Consider the following 18,132-nt stretch of genomic DNA (forward strand, 5'->3'; position numbering starts at 1 on the left):
CAGCATCCAGAGAAGACATGGCTTATGGTAAGAAATGTTTGAAGTTGTAATTCATAACATTTGAAATGCCAAAAATAGTATACACCTGTTCTAAGTTCTTCATCTTTCCCAAATTTGGTGCCCATTGTATGTGTTGGACTAGAGTTCTCATCACCAGCATCCAGCACTGCTGATGAAATTATATTCCAACATATGTAGAAGGTGCTATGAAGGTATTTTACAGCATGATTTAACCCTAAAATAGTGCCTTTAGAAAAGAATGGACAGTACAGATAGTGTAGTGACTATTACTGGAAGTTAGCTATAAATGCATGGAGTGTTTTGAGCAATTTACATTCCCCACAGTTGCATAGAGGCAATGATTGCTATACAGAATAGAGATTTTTAAAATTTTAACAACAACTTAATTTTGGAGTTCCCTGTCTTCCCCAAGTTTCCATGGAAGAATGAAGTAACCATTGTGTGCATGCTGCAGGCCCACTTGTGAGGTCTACCATAGCTGAGCTTTGTCTCATATTAAATCTCAAGATTGTTGCCTTTATGTTCCACACTACCTCCATGTTGAAATTTGCACATACCCAGCTTTAGATTCAGGAATGATGTCCAGAATTATCTGGATGTCTCACCACAAAGAGATGGTACTGAGCATAAATCAGTAGTATTTTTAGGAAGAATTCTCATGGCTTCCTTCATTCTGCTTTCATCAATGGTTGATGCTGATTTAAAGCTGGTAATCTTTCCAGATATTTTTTCTATTTGAGCTACTTTGAAACTTCCAAGCCTTTCACTATGTCTGATATTCTCATTCTCTCCCCCCCCCCCCGTCCTCACACACACACCTTTATATGCCTCAGCAAAGTTAGCTGTCCATACAGATCAGCACAACAAGCACTATGTGTACATTGTGATGGGACTTCTCCATGTTTCATTTTTAAATGACAAATGTTATAGTTCAGGCAATGCTGCAGCAGAATAGGAAAACATCCAGCATAGATAGTTGCAGAAAGAAGTAAAGGGCCAGGGTGGCAAAGTATTAAAACTGCCCACTCCACCCTGTAGATGGTGGATACCATGATATCAACAACTTCAGAAAGGGAATTCTGGGAGATGTAGTCCCAACATGACTAGAAGGCACCTGATTGGGTAAATCTGTTTTAAGGACACTGATCTGGTAAGGTTGGATTATTCTACACAAACACCTGGCCATTTTGCTAGAGAGATGCTAATCCTTTGTCCATAAAGGAAGGACAAAGAAGTCTTGAAAAAAAGTAGTAGTGCACAGAGCTTGCCTCCCCCTTCAATGTTATAGACAATGCAACCCTCTCTAATCTCTGAGCCACTCCTCTCTCTGACTGAGAACTGCTACCATCTGCTCAATTTGAATTCTCCCCTCCCCCTTGAAGCTCTCATCCAAATATGATAGCTTTCAGCCACACCAATTTTGAACCTCTGGTTGGGAGAGCAGCCATGATGGCCATGGCCCTCCCTTCGCTCAGTCCAATTTTGATCCCAGTGCCATCAAAAAGAGAGGGTGGGTGAGGCAAAAATCTCTACTCTTCTGGGCTGAGGTCTCACCAACAGCCTCCATCTAGAAGGAATTCTCCAGCTCCACCTGGTTGTTCTTGCTGCCCCTGGCCCTGGGGACCCGAGGTTTTTTGTTTTTCTGAGGACGGGTGGTCTCCTTGCTGAAGTCCTTGAGCTGAGAACGGTTGTGGTAGCGCGTGTATCTCTTGCATTTGCAGGAAGTGATGATTCTGGTCTTGATAAACTGAATATCCTCACCAGGGCAGGTTAACTGGACACGTTGGAATTGACCTTGTGCCGGGATGCAGCGGTAATCCATGGCATGCTGCCTCCACCATTTCCCCTTACCAATTGAATTGGGGAGGAGATGACTTGGCACGCATTGGCCAGAACATACGAGCTCCTTAATTGGCTTGGTGCTGCGGCAAGGGCCACTGGTGATGTAGCGGGTGACAAAGACTTCGCGGCAGCCAAACTCCAGGGGTTCTATGGAGGAAGGAAAATAAATTATTACACTGAAGCCTATTGGAGGCCTCTTACATCAAAGAAGGAGACAATCCAACTGGCCGGATTGTTTATTCAGCACAGTAAATAATTCTAGCATTTAAAAAAAAATATAGCTACTGGGAGGGAGTTTAGTGCTTCAGGTGCTAGTGAATGGTTAGAATTTACCTGCAATTTGATGTGGATCAGATTAGAAATTGATTTATGCTCTCTCAGTCTTGTGACTGGATCGTTGCAGCACCTTGGAGAGCTCTTAAGGAATATAAACATTGTTCCAACAATATGCAAAATAGGAATCCAAAATGTTTTGACAGATTGTTGAAGAAGATTTAGGGCCTGGACTCTAACATGGTGCCAGACTTGATAGTGTGCCAACCCATGTGCCAACCAATATGTTCCTTGACACCTGTTAGGCTCTTTATCAAATTCCTTTTTTAAAAAAAATGGGAAAGATTGCAAAGCAAATCACTGATCTCAGGCATAAGCTACATTATCAACCATGCTGTTAGTTGCACCTGTACTCTAAAGGCATTCTTAGAATGCAAACTCTACTGGCTGGTTGGCTGCAGCCCAATCTTTTGATTGCCTTCTGCTAAATGAGTGTTTTGTTGTTGTTTTTGGTTGGGCATATCAACCATGGCAACCCTATTCTGAAAGTGCCCATAATATGCTTTGATAGTTCCACAGCGCCATCTGGCCCTCAAATATTAGAGGAGAGTGAGTCTTTTTCCCGCAAAGGTAAGAAGTCAGCCAAGGCTAGAGTTGTCCTGCTATATGTCTAAAATGTTCTATTAGTCAGCAGACTGAAATTCAAAACAATCCCAGCCCCACAATGGTAGTTTCTTGACATTCAAGAGTTTCCAGGATGCACAAACACTTTGGTAACAGTGAAGTGATGGAGCAGATTCTAAGCATGCAAGCCATGTCTCAACGCTGACTTGCAGATCTATCTATGACAGGCCCTTAACATTTTAATACTATATTTTTCAGAAGTTTTACTGCAATATTTAAAAAAAACTCTCCTCATATACCAGAACCAGGGGTGAAATGCTACCAGTTTGGGCCGGTTCGCCCAAACCGGTAGTAAAAAGTGCTACTGGTTCCCAGAACCGGTAGTAAAAAATACTAAAAAAAAGTTTTTTTAAAAAAAGTTCCGATTGCACATTGCACAGCCAAAAACACAGGGTGGGGGTCCATTTTTGCTCCCAGCAGGCTTCCCTAAAGCCTGCTAGGCCAAAAGCAGGGAGTGGGGGTCAAAAACGGGGGGATGTCTTTTTTTGCTCCCAGCAGGCTTCCTTGAGGCCTGCTAGGCCAAAAAGCGAGGTGGGAGGGTGAAAAATGGGGATGGGGGGGCGTTTTGTTCCCAGAAGGCTTCTCTGAGGCCTGCTAGGCCAAAAATGGGGGGGGCTGCTGAGAAAGAAAGAAGGAAAGAGAGAAAGAGAGACAGAAACAGAGAGAGAAAGAAAGAAAGAAAAAGAAAGGGAGGGATGGAAAAAGGAGAGGAAGGAAGGACTAGAAACCTGGCACTAGACACAGCTTCAGAGGATACCTTGAAAGAGCACAGTAATCCAGGGCTAGCAGGGACATGGAGGTCATCTAGTCCAACCCTGCTCCAGCAGGAAACTCACTGTTAAACTGAGTTTCTGTCTTTTGATCTTTAGTTACATGACCCCCACCTAGCCATGCCCACAGAACCGGTAGTAAAAAGTTTTAGAGCAAAACACTTTGTTTCCATCCTCATTTATTCCCTGATAAAAGGAAACCCCTCAGATGGTGAAAGAGAGAGAGAGAGACAGAAAGATTGTCTCCTGTACCCCAAACATTCCAGATGTTTTCTCAAACTCATTTTGGGAAGGCTAGCTTTGGCTTTCCTCCTGTTACAAAAGCTGGACACAGAAGACTAATCAGAGGCAGGTTGAAAAAGGAAAAGCAGAGATGCCAAATACCTCTGGCTGTTTAGATTGACTGGACATGCTGGCACACAAGTTCAAAGAAGCCAACTCGCAATGCCTTAAAAGAGCAGCCCAGTCTAACATACATTCTAGAGCAGTGATTCTCAAATTTGGCAGCTTGAAGATGTGTGGACTTCAACTCCCAGAATTCCTTAGCTAGCTATTCTGGCTGGGGAATTGAGCGGGTTGAAGTTCACACATCTTCAAGCTACCAAAGTTGAGAAGCACTCTTTTAGAAGCCCCTAAACTAGCTTGGGGCTCTGCATAAAGTCAAGAACTGAAAGTTTAAATTACCCAGGGGATCAATGTGGTGGCCTTTCTCACCCATTTATGATTAAATCTAAGTACACATTCTGTATTTCACTGAATTATTGCTCTGTTGTTTTTTCCTCTCTGCCTTTATTGTTTCTGCAGATTTTATTTAGATGCATGTGCTTTAAGGCAGAGGGTTGACGCAGCCCACTCTATCAGTATTATGCAAGCCACAGGAGTAGAAATTTTCCTTAACATATCTGTTTAAATTAATCTTAGTATTTTTGTAAGATTTTTTAAAGAACCAAAAAGAAATTATGGTAATTGTTTGTTTTCTTTGTTTTGCTTGAGCAGATTTGGAAATGTGGAGAGTATGAGAAGGTGCTTGGGTTTTATTATGATTAATTCTTCCCTTTGATATATTTTCATCATAGTTGCATCTTCAGAGCTGCAGTTGATAGCATTTAAGGAGAGAAAACACTCTTGGATTATTGAACCAGATTTTAGAATGTCCACACTATATGTATTTTATTTCAACGATGTTTAGAGACTTTAATTACTTCTGGAAGAGAGAAAGTGATTAAAGGTGGCAACCCAAGATGTTTTTCTTTTTTATTTATTTCTTTTTCCTCCCTTGTGGTTTTCTCTTTTTGTGATCCATTTTCCTTTTTTATGATCTATTTTTCTATTTTCTATTATAATTAGCATAGTTTGAACACAAGATTTTGCAAAACTTTGATAAGAGCCTATATAATATAGCAACAATATGGTACAAATGGCTGTAAATAATTCAAACAGATTTTTCTAATAACAGAATATTCTAAACTTATAGGGTTCCTTAAAGTTGAGGACAAGTGTCCAAACATGTATATATTGCATGTTGTCACACATGTTTGAACACTTGTCCTCAAGTGAGATCAGGATCCAAATATGTAAGGGCAGAATTTACATTAGGGTGCACATTATTCATTATTTCGCCATATTAATATAATCAGGTTTACAAATACCATCTATGGCCAATCTTAGCTTTAAATCTAGATACCTGTGATGGATGGGTAGGTGGATGGATGGATGGATGGATGGATGGATGGATGGATGGATGGGTGGGTGGGTGGATGGATGGATGGAAGGAAGGAAGGAAGGAAGGAAGGAAGGAAGGAAGGAAGGAAAAAGGGAAGAAAAAGAAGGAAAGGAAGGAAGGAAAGAAGGAAAGAAAGAAAGAAGGAAAGAGAAAGAAGGAAGGAAAGAAAGAGAAAGAAAAGTAAGGAGGGAAAGAGAAAGAGAAAGAAAGAAAGAAAGAGAAAAAAGAAAGAAGAAAGAAAGAAAGAGAAGAAGGAAGGAGGGAAAGAAGGAAGGAAAGAGAAAGGAAGAAAGAAAGAGAAAGAAAGAAGGAAGGAAAAGAGAAAGAGAAAGAAAGAAGGAAAGAGAAAGAAAGAAAAAAGAAAGAAAGAAAGAAAGAAAAGAAGGAAGGAAGGAAAGAAAGAAGGAAGGAAAGAGAAAGAAAGAAAGAAGGAATGATGGAAAGAGAAAGAAGGAAGGAAGGAAAGAAAGGAAGAAGGAAGGAAAGAGAAAGAAGGAAGGAAAGAAAGAAAAAGAAACAAGGAAGGAAGGAAAGAGAAAGGAGGGAAAGAAAAAGAGAAAGAAAGAGAGAAAGAAAGAGAGAAAAAGAAAAAGAAGGAAGGGAGGAAGGAAAGAAAGAAGGAAGGAAAGAAAAAGGAAAGAAAGAAAGAGAAAGAAAGAAGGAGGGAAGGAGAGAGAAAGAGAAAGAAAGGACAGAAGGAAGGAAGGAAAGAAAGAAAGGAAAAGAAAGAAGGAAAGAAAGAGAAAGAAATATGTAAGGGCAGAATTTACATTAGGGTGCACATTATTCATTATTTCGTCATATTAATATAATCAGGGTTGCAAATACCATCTATGGCCAATCTTAGCTTTAAATCTAGATACCTGTGATGGATGGGTGGGTGGATGGATGGATGGAAGGAAAGAAGGAAGGGAAAAGGAAAGAAAAAGAAGGAAGGAAAGGAAGGAAGGAAGGAAGGAAAGAAGGAAAGAAAGAAAGGAGGAAAGGGAAAGAAAGGAGGAAAGAAAGAAAGAAAGAAAGAGGAAAAGGAGGAAAGAGAAAGAAAGAAAGAAAGAAAGAAAAAGAAAGGAGGAAAGAGAAAGAAGGAAGGAAAGGAGGAAAGAGAAGGAAGGAAGAAAAGAAAGAGAAAGAAAGGAGGGAGGGAAAGAGAAAGAGAAAGAAAGAAAGAAGAAAGGAAAGAAAGGAAAGGAAAGAAGGAAGGAAAGAAAGAGAAAGAAAGGAGGGAGGGAAAGAGAAAGAGAAAGAAAGAAAGAAGAAAGGAAAGAAAGAAAGGAAAGGAAAGAAGGAAGGAAAGGAAAGAAGGAAGGAAAGAAAGAAAGGAGGAAATGGAAAGAAAGGATGAAGAAAGGAAAGAAAGAAAGGAGGAAGGAAAGAAAGAAGGAAGGAAAGAAAAAGGAAAGAAAGAAAGAGAAAGAAAGAAGGAGGGAAGGAGAGAGAAAGAGAAAGAAAGGACAGAAGGAAGGAAGGAAAGAAAGAAAGGAAAAGAAAGAAGGAAAGAAAGAGAAAGAAATATGTAAGGGCAGAATTTACATTAGGGTGCACATTATTCATTATTTCATCATATTAATATAATCAGGGTTACAAATACCATTTATGGCCAATCTTAGCCTTAAATCCAGATACCTGTAATGGATGGGTGGATGGATGGAAGGAAGGAATGATGGACAGAAGGAAAGAAAGGAGGAAAGGAAAAAAGGAGGAAGGGAGGAAAGAAAGAAAGACAGAAGGAAGGAAGGAAGGAAAGAAGGAAAGAAGGAAAGAAAGGAGGAAAGGGAAAGAAAGGATGGAGAAAGGAAAGAAAGAAAGGGGGAAGGAAGGAAAGAAGGAAGGAAAGAGAAAGGAAGAAAGAAAGAAGGAAGGAAAGAGAAAGAAAGGAGGAATGAAAGAAAAAAAGGAAAGAGAAAGAAGAAAAGAAAGAAAGAGAAAGAAAGAAGGAGGGAAGGAAAGAGAAAGAAAGGACAGAAGGAAGGAAGGAAAGAAAGAAAGGAAAAGAAAGAAGGAAGGAAAGAGAAAAAATATGTAAGGGCAGAATTTACATTAGGGTGCACATTATTCATTATTTCATCATATTAATATAATCAGGGTTACAAGTACCATCTATGGCCAATCTTAGCCTTAAATCCAGATACCTGTAACGGATGGGTGGATGGATGGAAGGAAGGAAGGAAGGAAGGAAAGAAGGAAGGAAGGAAAGAAAGAAAGGAGGAAAGGGAAAGAAAGAAGGAAGGAAGGAAAGAAAGAAGGAAAGAAAGAGAAAGAAAGAAGGAGGGAAAAGGAAAGAGAAGGAAAGAAAAAGAAAGAAAGAAAGAAAGAAAGAAAGAAAGAAAGAAAGAAAGAGGAAGAAAGAAAGAAAGAAAGAAAGAAAGAAAGAAAGAAAGAAAGAAAGAAAGAAGGAAGGAAATAGAAAGAGGGGGAGGAAAGAATGAAGGAAGGAAGGAAAGAGAAAGAAAGAAGGAAAGAGAAAAAAGGAAGGAAGGAGAAAGAAAGAAAGAAAGAAAGAAAGAAAGAAAGAAAGAAAGAAAGAAAGAAAGAAAGAAAGAAAGAAAGAAAGAAAGAAAGAAAGAAAGAAAGAAATTATTTCGCTGCGCAGTATTGGTTAGAGCTACGCTGATCAGTATTGGGCTAGTTGGCTCATCCCGACTTGGAGAAAGCAGCGTTCGAGGAGCGTGCAGTTCTCCCGAAAAAGAATTTATTACTATGCCAAACCAACCAGCTGAAAACACGGAAAGCAGGTTAGAGAGATTTTTTGAACTGTCTTACCCATCCTTCCCGAAGAAACCTGGGAATTCCTCCGTCCTTGCTGGGCTCGGTTGCTCGTGATTTCGGTCTCGTTGTAGGCAAACGCCGCTTGCGCTGGCGGCTCCGCTGCCCCAAAGGTCTTGTCCAGGAAATCTGGGATGAACTCCGCGGCGTCGTTTTTAAGCACTTGCCAGCTTCGCCCGGAGGGAAGGTTGATTTGGAGACAGAAGAGCAGGAGGCCGAAAGAAGCCATAGCTCGGAAGATCGGCATGTCCGCGGGAGAGCAGGTGCGTCCGGCAGTCTTCTGGCTTCCTGAGCTGGCGATCCTTATTTCTCCTTTTTAAATTCCTCCGAAGAAAGCGGCTGGCCAATGATGGGGAGAGGGAGGCTCCAGGAGAAGTGGGCGGGATCATTTGGGCCAGTGCGTTTGCAGAGACCCTGGAATTCGGGTGACAGAAAGGGGGGCAGAGGGGGGCGCTGAGTGCCTACATTTTTGCTGATCTCTCTTGTTCACTGGTTTTATTTGCACCTTTTATAATAGAAAAAGAAGAAAAAGTTGGATAGGGAGGGGGAAAAAGTATAGGTCTTTGGCCTGTTCCTAGGCATCTTTTCCCACAAAGACACGTTTTGAAAAATCATTTCACTCTTTTCCTCTGTTTTCAAACACAGTTCTGACTGTCTTGGGGCCTCATCTTTGGCCAAAGTGCCAGTTACAAAATTTCCTTTCTTCTGATTAAAAAAAAAACCACAAACCTACCTTTAAAAATTGGATTTGGGGGGAAAGGATAGGGGGGGAGACTAGGTAATTTAAAACATTGATTGATTGATTGACTGTGTTCAATTCAAGCTGACACACATAAGATGCCCTCCTGCTTTTCCTACAATATCCATGTGAGGTGAGGTAGTTAGGCTAAGAGAGAGTGATTAGTCCAAAGTGATGCAACCAGCTTCCATACCTAAGGAAAAAATGAAACTCAGGGTCTCTGGTCCTGCTCCTTAGACATATTAAATGGGCTCTTAATGTAAGAGTCCAGTGTGTCTTGCACAGCTACCTTTTGTTCCCTATAGTGATAAACTAAATATTTTCAGAAGCTTCGCCATTAAGAAGGCAACAGTGTCTGCATGCAGGTTCTTCTTCCCCTACCTATATCTTGACTCTGACCTTCCAATTCTGATCCCCTTCTCAAGCTTATAGCAATCAGCACATCTTGGAGAAAGAGATTCCAGGGGTAATTAGGGACTATGAGGGACACCTTGGTTGTGTCATGAGAACAACATAGCATTCTCTCCTCTTATCAAGCATAACTTCAAAAGTCTTATCTATCTAAGCATATATATATATATATATATATATATATATATATATATATATATATATATATATATATATATATATATATATATATATATATATATATATATATATATATATATATATATATTCTATACCAGTCTTCCATCTGTATCACTATCATGGTGAGTTGGATTTTTAAAATCTAACTGACCACGATGGCTGGGGGTGATGACTCATACATCAAACACATCTAAAACACTTCAGGGACAGACACACTGTTTTAAGGCAATATTCTAGTGTAGGTAAAAATGAACCCAGGCATTTTTTAGAAACTTTTCTACTATTTCATTTGCTCTACATGTGCTCCTTCCCACATTGCTTGCATGTATCCATACTTTTTACTTGTAATGTTTAGAGCTTGGCCTTTTTTTAAAAAATAATAATAATTTATTGTTCTGAATATAGGCAGTATCTATCAAATTATACCTACATTTCATCCAATTTCTGTGCTTACCAAAATAAATAGATGACACATATGCTATTTTTTTTAAAATTGAACACATCCATATCCTAACATTCTGAAGGAGTGCTGTTGCTGGGATGATGAGAAGAAGTTATACAATCAGATTTACTTCCCTTGGAGTAACCTATGGATGCCACAGGGAAAAAAAATGGATGCCTGGCTTATCTGGACTTGCCTGCTTATCTTGTTTAACCAAAGAGATGTTTAACTAAAACTAAACTAAGGAGATGTTTAACTCTTGTTTAACTGAAGACAATACTCTATCAAATTCAAACCTAAAACTCTCAACTTTCCGGAGGAAAAGAAACCCACGTGTTTTGCACATTTATTCTCCAAGTCAGATCATATAAACAAAAGAAAAATTGTGAAGTAAACACAGTTTACATCTTTTGAAATCAATGCCTCTTTTGATTGCCACAATATTGACTTTCTTCTACATTTTACTGCTGTTTGAGGTGTTATGAAATATTCCGTATTTTGGGAAACTATCCATGGCTCAAACATTTAAATAGCAATGCACAAGGTTAGCTGACCATTAGTAGGGTTTGCAAAAGAGCTTCTGCAGAGAAAGGAATAAAAAGAGCTACCACCATCTCGATCAAGATTTGTTTTGATCTATCAGGCTTAGATTGGCATGTCCTTGAATCAGCTATGGAGGCAGATATGGTCTTTTAGGGGTGCAGTATGAGGTACCCAGGATGTGGGCTAAGACGCTGAGGTTGTCGATCAGAAAGGTCGGCGGTTCAAATACCTAGCGCCGCATAATTGAGTGAGCTCTCGTTACTTATCCCAGCTTCTGCCAACCTAGCAGTTCGAAAGCATGTAAAAATGCAAATAGAAAAAATAGGGACCACCTTTGGTGGGAAGGTATCGGCATTGCGTGCACCTTCGGCATTTAGTCAGGCCAGCTACATGACCACAGAGATGTCTTCAGGCAGCTCTGGCTCTTCAGCTTTGAAATAGAGATAAGCACCACCCCCTAGAGTCAGGAACGACTAGCACATGTGTGCGAGGGAATCTTTACCTTTACCTTATAGGGCACCCAGACGAAGTCCATGTTCTTTATGTCCTCAGCATCCATTTAACTTGTGACATCAATCTTAACTCTCTCATGGATCATATAAAATAGGCTTTTTAAAAGTATGAATATATTTTTACTATACTAATGAAAAGTAAAGATGCATTCTTTAAAAAAGAAGATGAGATATGCACTTTGGTTAGGAGGGGTAAGAATAGTAAGTTACAGCAGGAAGTGCACCTTCTGTTTTTCTCATAACATTCCCAACCCCCTCTAGAACTAAGCACTATAACATTTTTCTCTGGAAACAACCACAACTGTGGTTTTAGAGCAGTGCTGTCTGGGGAATTCTGGGAGTTGAAGCTCACACATCTTAAAGTTGCCAACTTTAAAAACCACAGCTTTGGAGAACAAATGTGAATGTATCTGCTCACTTCCCTCAGAAACAAAATATGTCTTTTTCCTCCCTTGATTGCAGTTTTTTTTATTCTTGGGTCTTTATCATTTAATTTCAAATTATAAAGCCACTTTATTCCCAGATGAGATTCTAAAATCTCATTTTATTCCATTTTTCACTTCTGTGTTCTCAGGCTAATAGAAATTATAGCTCTCTCTCCTCCCCCCCCCTTTTGTGTTTATTTATATCAGCTTGTCCTCACCCATCACCCACCCCTCATTTTTCTGTTTTCTCTGGGGAATGGGAAGGAATTTGTTCAATTCCAAGCAGGAAATCATCCACTGATACAAAGTATCACCAGCCAGCTTAAATAAACATGTCCTCACCACTGTTTCCGCTCCCTATTCTCAGTAAGAATTGCAGATTTACAGACAAAATATGAGGTCTGAACAAGGAAGAAGTGCTTCATTTCTCTCCTTCTCTCTTTTTCTGCCACCCTCCTCTGATGTACATATATGTATTTAGAACACACTAACCAAAATTTGATTTGCTTGGTTATGTATTAATATGTATAAAGTATTATGTATGAAGTAAGCCATTATGAGTTATGATGCATGATACTTGGCTCATGTACATATACCTGTGTATATAACTGGAGTTGCAGCAATCCATAATTAGATGAAAACAGGTGCAAAGCAAGCCAAGCAATTTCAGGTTGCATTAACAGAAGTATAGTACCAAAATCAAGGGAGTCATTATTCAGATGTTTTCTAGGAGCCTGGAGAGGATGAAAACAGTCTTCCCTGCCCCCGGAGGCCCTCCAGAGGGCGAAAAATGGCCGTATGGACAAACTGAAAGTTCAGGAATTGTGACTTCCAGTTTGCCCACAGGGCCATTTTTTGCTTAAGGCTCCGGAGGGTGAAAAACAGCCCTACGGACAAACCGGAAGTCCATTCCCAAACTTCCAGTTTGTGGGTTGGGTGGCTTTTTGTCCTCCAGAGCCTTCAGGGAAGCCTCCAGAGGGCAAAAAATGGCCAACAAAGAAGGCCAAAGTCAGCTGGCGCACTGGAGCTGACAGGACAATGCCTCACATGCCATAGTTTTGCCATCACGGGTCTAGGAGAAATTATGAAGGGAGGTTGGAAACACTGGGATATTTAGTGGGGAAAAGACTATGAGGAGACATGATGGCTGTCTTCAAATATTTGAAGGGTTGCCCTGTAGAAAAATAGATTTGCTCAGAATGGTTCCAAAAGACAGGACAAGAGACAATAGTATTGAATTGTAATGAATTAGATTGGGGGGGGGGCATCTAGGAAAAAATCTTAGTGGTAAGACAGCAATGGAACAGAATACATCTAGGAATCGTAAATCACAGGAGATACATAATGCAATGGGCAGGAACTAGATCAATACTTCCTAAACATTTTCCTTTGTTAACCAAAAGTACTTGTCAGGAAGTCTTTTTCCCCCTATGTAGGTAAAAGCCTTTAATGTCCCTGTTGTGAATGGGTAATGGGTTTGTATATGGTTACCCAAAGAAAAGCCACTTTTACTGAATTTTGAGTAATCAACCCAGGTTTTGAAGCACTGGGCTAGATGTACCCCAGGATTCTTTATATGCATATATATATATATTATATGATCCCATGAAATTGTTGATTAACAGAAAGAGAATTCACCTTCCTGTGCACATTAAAAATGAAGTCTGACCCATAACCCCCTACTAGCAGTCATTAGTTCTGGAATAACTGTGAAGAAATTTTTTTTAAAAAAAATGGCTGAAAAAACTGGTGATACCGAAATGCAAGTCACAGTCTTATCTGTCAGTGATAAAACAAGCGCTGAGAAATGTAGCATAAGCAATATTTAGAAGGTCATAGGATCCGCATCTGAAGAGGGCACAGTGCCCCCATATCTACATTTGATAGAAAACGGTTGATATTCAAGCGAGAAAAATATAGTTTAGTCTATGTAGAAGCGCCTGGAGCTTCTGAAGGAATCAAAACATGCTCCGATACTAGTTGTGCAAGTCATAGTTGTGTATAATCACGATTCTCTGAGTGACGGCTGTACAACCACAGGATTTTAACTGCTAGATAAACATATCCAGGCTTGATTTTTACTAGCCTATGAATCAGAAGAAAGAAAAGAAAAAAGGAAAGGGAAGGAAAAAGGAGGAAAAGAAAGTAACAATTTCTAAAACATAGGTACCAAAGTGGTTTGACAATAAGTGCCTGTCTTAAGATCTGATGAGCCATAACATCAGGCAAAGCTGTTCTTTTAAAAATGAATTAAAGTTGAATTCTATAACATAATTCTCAAATCTATTTGGGGGAGCACTGTCTTCCCCAGTATTAAATTATCGCTTGGGATTTCCTCTGGATTGTGCTATTGGAAGTGATACATTATGTGGAAACTTGAGAGGGGGCTTCCTTGGTTTTGGCACACCAGTAAAACCCTCCCTTTGCCATGAAGGCCATGATTTGGGAAATCAGTGATAGAACTCCAACTCTTTTTGTGTAGATTATTTTCCTTGTTTTCTTCTTTGGTTGATTTTACCATGACCCGGATGTTATCTATCCTTCCATATTGCAGGAATAAAGGTGGGCTTCTTTGAAAAAAAGAGAAAGTCCATCTAAAAAGGTCAGGAGTACATTTTAGTTGCTTCTACTTCTGTTCTATTTGTGAACTGAGAGCAGAAGCACACAAAGGCCTCCCTTGGATGCAATCACAAAATCTTAAGTTGGAAAGACTTAAGAGGTCATTAAACTCACTGTCTTGCCCACTGCAGGTTTCACCACACCATGTTTAATAGATGACCATCCAGCCAAGCCACTGAGGTCTCCATATACTGCTAGACGTTCATATCTCCTAGTACAATGATGGCTAACTTTTTCCAGACTGAGTGCCCAAAGCACATGTGAGCACCCGAACCCCAAAATGCAATGTGTGTGCCCCCTGCGCATGCACCTCACCCCCGCTCATGTGCATGCGGCAGAGGTGGGTTGTTCCTATTTAGGTCTGGTTCGGCTGAACCAGTAATGTTGGCAGCGGGAAGCTCCACCCACTCATTCAGATGCTTCTGTGCACATGCGCACACATGAGGGCGTGCACGCAAGCACAAGTGAACCAGTAGTAAACCAGTTAGCAACCCACCACTAGTATGCACCCCCGCAAGCCTCCGCCCCATGCACATGTACACCCAGCTCCCACGCACATGCCCCATCCCATGTGCATGCGCGGCAGAGATCTGAAAACTAGTTGGCTGGCAGGAAGCATGTGCACATTGCAGTGGAGCTGAACTGGGGTTGTGGGTCTTGTGCCAACAGAGAGGGCACTACATGCCACCTCTGACACGTGTGCCATAAGTTCACCATCACAGTCCTAGTACTATAGATAGAGATTTTTGTCTACATGTCCAACTTCACCCCCTTTATGGGATATGGTGGCCCAACGTATCCACACAACCTTCAGTTTTGGACATGCACACCCCTGATTTAAATAAACTGCCAGTCTTCAGAGCATCCACTCAAATCATCTACTGCACTTGCCTGATAGAAAGATGTTGAATATAAGACAATGGCCCCATGAATAAATTGGAAGAAATACATACATTCAGTAATCTGACACAATGCTTATGTCAACTCTCAAAACGACTTTAGCTGAAGCCATATTCCCTTTGTCTTCATTTCTTAGTTGCCATACATAAGGGTGAAGTGGGGAGCAATGTGATGTGAAATGTTTTCTTCTAATATGCCAGACATAACAGCGATAGGGCTGGTGGGAACCAAGGTCATCTCAACGAGTGCTCGTAACAGCCAGAGGGAGCAGCTGAGAAGTCTGCCACTTACCTGGCTGATCAACATGATCTGTGATACTGTGGGATGGGGGAGATCTATTCTTTTAATTATGCCAAACCGCAGTAAATATTTAGAGTTGGATTCACATCTGAACATGCCAATATGATGTACCCAATAAAGGAAATCTTCGAGAAAAGCTACAGCCTCAGAGTCCTGAATTGATTAGGATCATTGCTTGGAAACACAGCAGCTTAGCTTGCTTAGTTAACCAAGTTAAAAGCAATCCTACAGAGTTCATATATACCCCAACATAGGTGTGTGTGTGTGTGTGTGTGTGTGTGTGTGTGTGTGTGTGTGTGTGTCTTGCATATATAGGGACATCTCCTAAGATTTTATTTTGATGTAAGTGGACTCCATTATTTCATGGGCTCTAAGGTAGCCATCTTGTATTTCTAGTGCTGAAATATATTTTTTGCCAATATTAGCATTTTATTTGTTTATTCATTTAAATATTTAAATCTCATTAACTTTATAAGAATATCAATGGGCCTATTTGCAAATATGAATAAAATCTACAAAAATAATTTGAAAAGCAAAACCCCCAATATATTAAGAATTTAATCTTGCCATGCAAATTGCAACACATGTTTATAAGATCCAGTAAGAACACTTGATATTAATTAAAAACAGTGCAGAAAAGCTCCAGCTTGACCGCCTTTCTAAATGCCACCAGGAAGGTACCATCCAGATCTCCGTGGTGTAGCTGTTCCAAAAGACCGAGCATATACTGAGACCCATTGTGTTCTTCGTCCTCCCCACCCACATCTCACCTGGAGGTGGGGAAGCTCAACATGCCAATTAGAACAATTGTCCTGGGCGGGTCAAATATTCAGGTCCCAATTCACAATAAAGGATTTTATAGGTTAAAACTAATACTCTGAATTGTACTTGGAAGGTTTTGGAAAATAACTCATGTTGAGGCTATATAGGTCATATATATGAGGGTCCCATTCCTCAGAAACTGGGACCCTGCTAGCAGAGGACTGTTGGGTAAAGATGACAGAATTTGTCAAGGGCCAGACTGATGTATTTGATTAGAGAAAAGACAATAACAATATTTATTGGTGACCCTTTATGAACTTTTTGCATAAACAAAACAGAAAAACATAAATATATGTTTTTGGTGATTAGACAGGATAGATAGATAGATAGATAGATAGATAGATAGATAGATAGATAGATAGATAGATAGATAGATAGATAGATAGATAGATAGATAGATAGATAGACAGACAGACAGACAGACAGACAGACAGACAGACAGACAGACAGACAGACAGACAGCATAAATTATAGAAGGAAGGATAGGATAGATCAGTAATGGCTAACCTTTTTGTCGTCGCAGGCCAAAAGCATGGGTGCGTATGCACCCATAATGCAATGCACCCCTCGTGTGTCCCGTTCCCCCATGCTGAACAGGCACCCCCCCATGTAAGCCCTTATGCTTCCCATATGCTCCCTGCATGCACCCCACCCCTTGCATGTGCTCCACCCTGTGCATGTGCGCACAACCCCCCTGCATGCCTACTTTTCACATGCACAGCAGAGACCCAAAAACCAGATAGCCAGCAGGAGGCGCGTGCGCATGCATGATGGAACTGAGCTGGCCAATGGATGATGTCCCTGCAGAGAGGGCTCTGCATGCCACATGCGACATGCGTGTCATAGGTTCACCATCATGGGGATAGATTATAGAAAGTCATGATGTAATTTTAGAAAAAGAAGTAAATTTATAATTATACTTATATATTTTTTCTTCCTTACTCTATATTAGCGTATATTGTAACTTTGGTTTTTAAAACTTTTTATTGTTCGTGTGAGTGTGTGTGTATGTGTGTGAATTACAAAGTTGGAGCCTGTTTTATGCATCAATTACAGCTTCCATGGAGTCTTCAAAGGCAGCCCCGTATAACCTACATGTTAGTGGGCTATTCCTTCTTATGTCAAGTTTGTCTCCATTCAATCCATTATATATAAGGTGACCAGACGTCCCGCTTTTGGCGGGACAGTCCCGATTTTTCACAATTTGTCCCGCGTCCCGCAGCGTTTTAAAAAACTCCCAATTTTTGGAAAGAATGCACAAGTAACCGCTTTGGTCGCATTGACTGATGATCTCTGGAGAGCTAGGGATGGAGGCCATGCTTCCATCCTAGTTCTCCTGGACCTCTCAGCGGCTTTCGATACCATCGACCATGGTATCCTTCTGCGACGACTGCGGGAGATAGGGGTGGGCGGCACTGTCTTGCAGTGGTTCTCCTCCTATCTCTCGGACAGGTCGCAGTTGGTGTTGGTGGGGGGGCAGAGAACCTCCCTGAGGCCCCTAACTTATGGGGTGCCGCAGGGGTCGGTCCTATCCCCCCTACTATTTAACATTTACATGAAACCGCTGGGCGAGATCATCCGAAGGCACGGGATAAAATACCACCAATATGCGGACGATACACAGTTGTATCTGTCCGCCCCGTGCCAACTCAATGAAGCGGTGGACGTGATGAACCGGGGTCTGGAAGCCGTTAAAGACTGGATGAGAGCAAACAAGCTGATACTCAACCCAGACAAGACCGAGTGGCTGTTGTGTTTCCCTCCCAAAAATTTGACCAACATACCATCACTCAGGCTGGGGGGACAAAACTTACATCCCTCAGAAAGGGCCCGCAACTTGGGAGTCCTCCTGGACCCACAGCTAACTTTTGACCACCATCTCTCAGCTGTGACCAGGGGGGCATTTGCCCAGGTTCGCCTGGTGCGCCAGTTGCAGCCCTACCTGAATCGGGAGGCCCTCACAACAGTCACTCGAGCCCTTGTGATCTCGAGGCTGGAATACTGTAATGTGCTCTACATGGGGCTGCCCTTGAAGAGCATCCGAAGACTTCAGCTAGTCCAGAATGTGGCCGCGCGAGTGATCGTGGGCGCACCACGGTTCGCCCACATAACACCGATCCTCCGTGAGCTGCACTGGCTACCTGTTGATCTCCGGGTGCACTT

The 18,132-nt window shown here is 41.1% G+C and overlaps 1 protein-coding gene across 1 annotated transcript; it reads right to left on the reverse strand.

Moving 5' to 3' along the window:
* Positions 1-212: 212 nt before the first annotated feature.
* Positions 213-8,331, reverse strand: SOST (sclerostin). Its single transcript, XM_014052983.2, has 2 exons — positions 8,074-8,331; positions 213-2,010 (listed from the first exon to the last, which is right to left on the reverse strand). Exons 1-2 carry the CDS (start codon positions 8,321-8,323, stop codon positions 1,589-1,591), a joined length of 672 nt encoding a protein of 223 aa, XP_013908458.1. The 5' UTR covers positions 8,324-8,331; the 3' UTR covers positions 213-1,588.
* Positions 8,332-18,132: the final 9,801 nt, after the last annotated feature.

This window comes from Thamnophis sirtalis, unplaced genomic scaffold (assembly GCF_051295495.1).
Source record: "Thamnophis sirtalis isolate CommonGarterSnake01/CBP01778 unplaced genomic scaffold, rThaSir2_p1.2 scaffold_4, whole genome shotgun sequence".
Classification (NCBI taxonomy): domain Eukaryota; kingdom Metazoa; phylum Chordata; class Lepidosauria; order Squamata; family Natricidae; genus Thamnophis; species Thamnophis sirtalis.

Excerpts from the sequence above, each read along its gene's own strand:
- SOST (XM_014052983.2), bottom strand. The coding sequence starts at position 8,323 with ATGCCGATCTTCCGAGCTATGGCTTCTTTCGGCCTCCTGCTCTTCTGT. Across the intron at positions 2,011-8,073 it reads GGTTTCTTCGGGAAGGATGG|AACCCCTGGAGTTTGGCTGC; the intron begins GTAAGACAGTTC and ends CTTCCTCCATAG.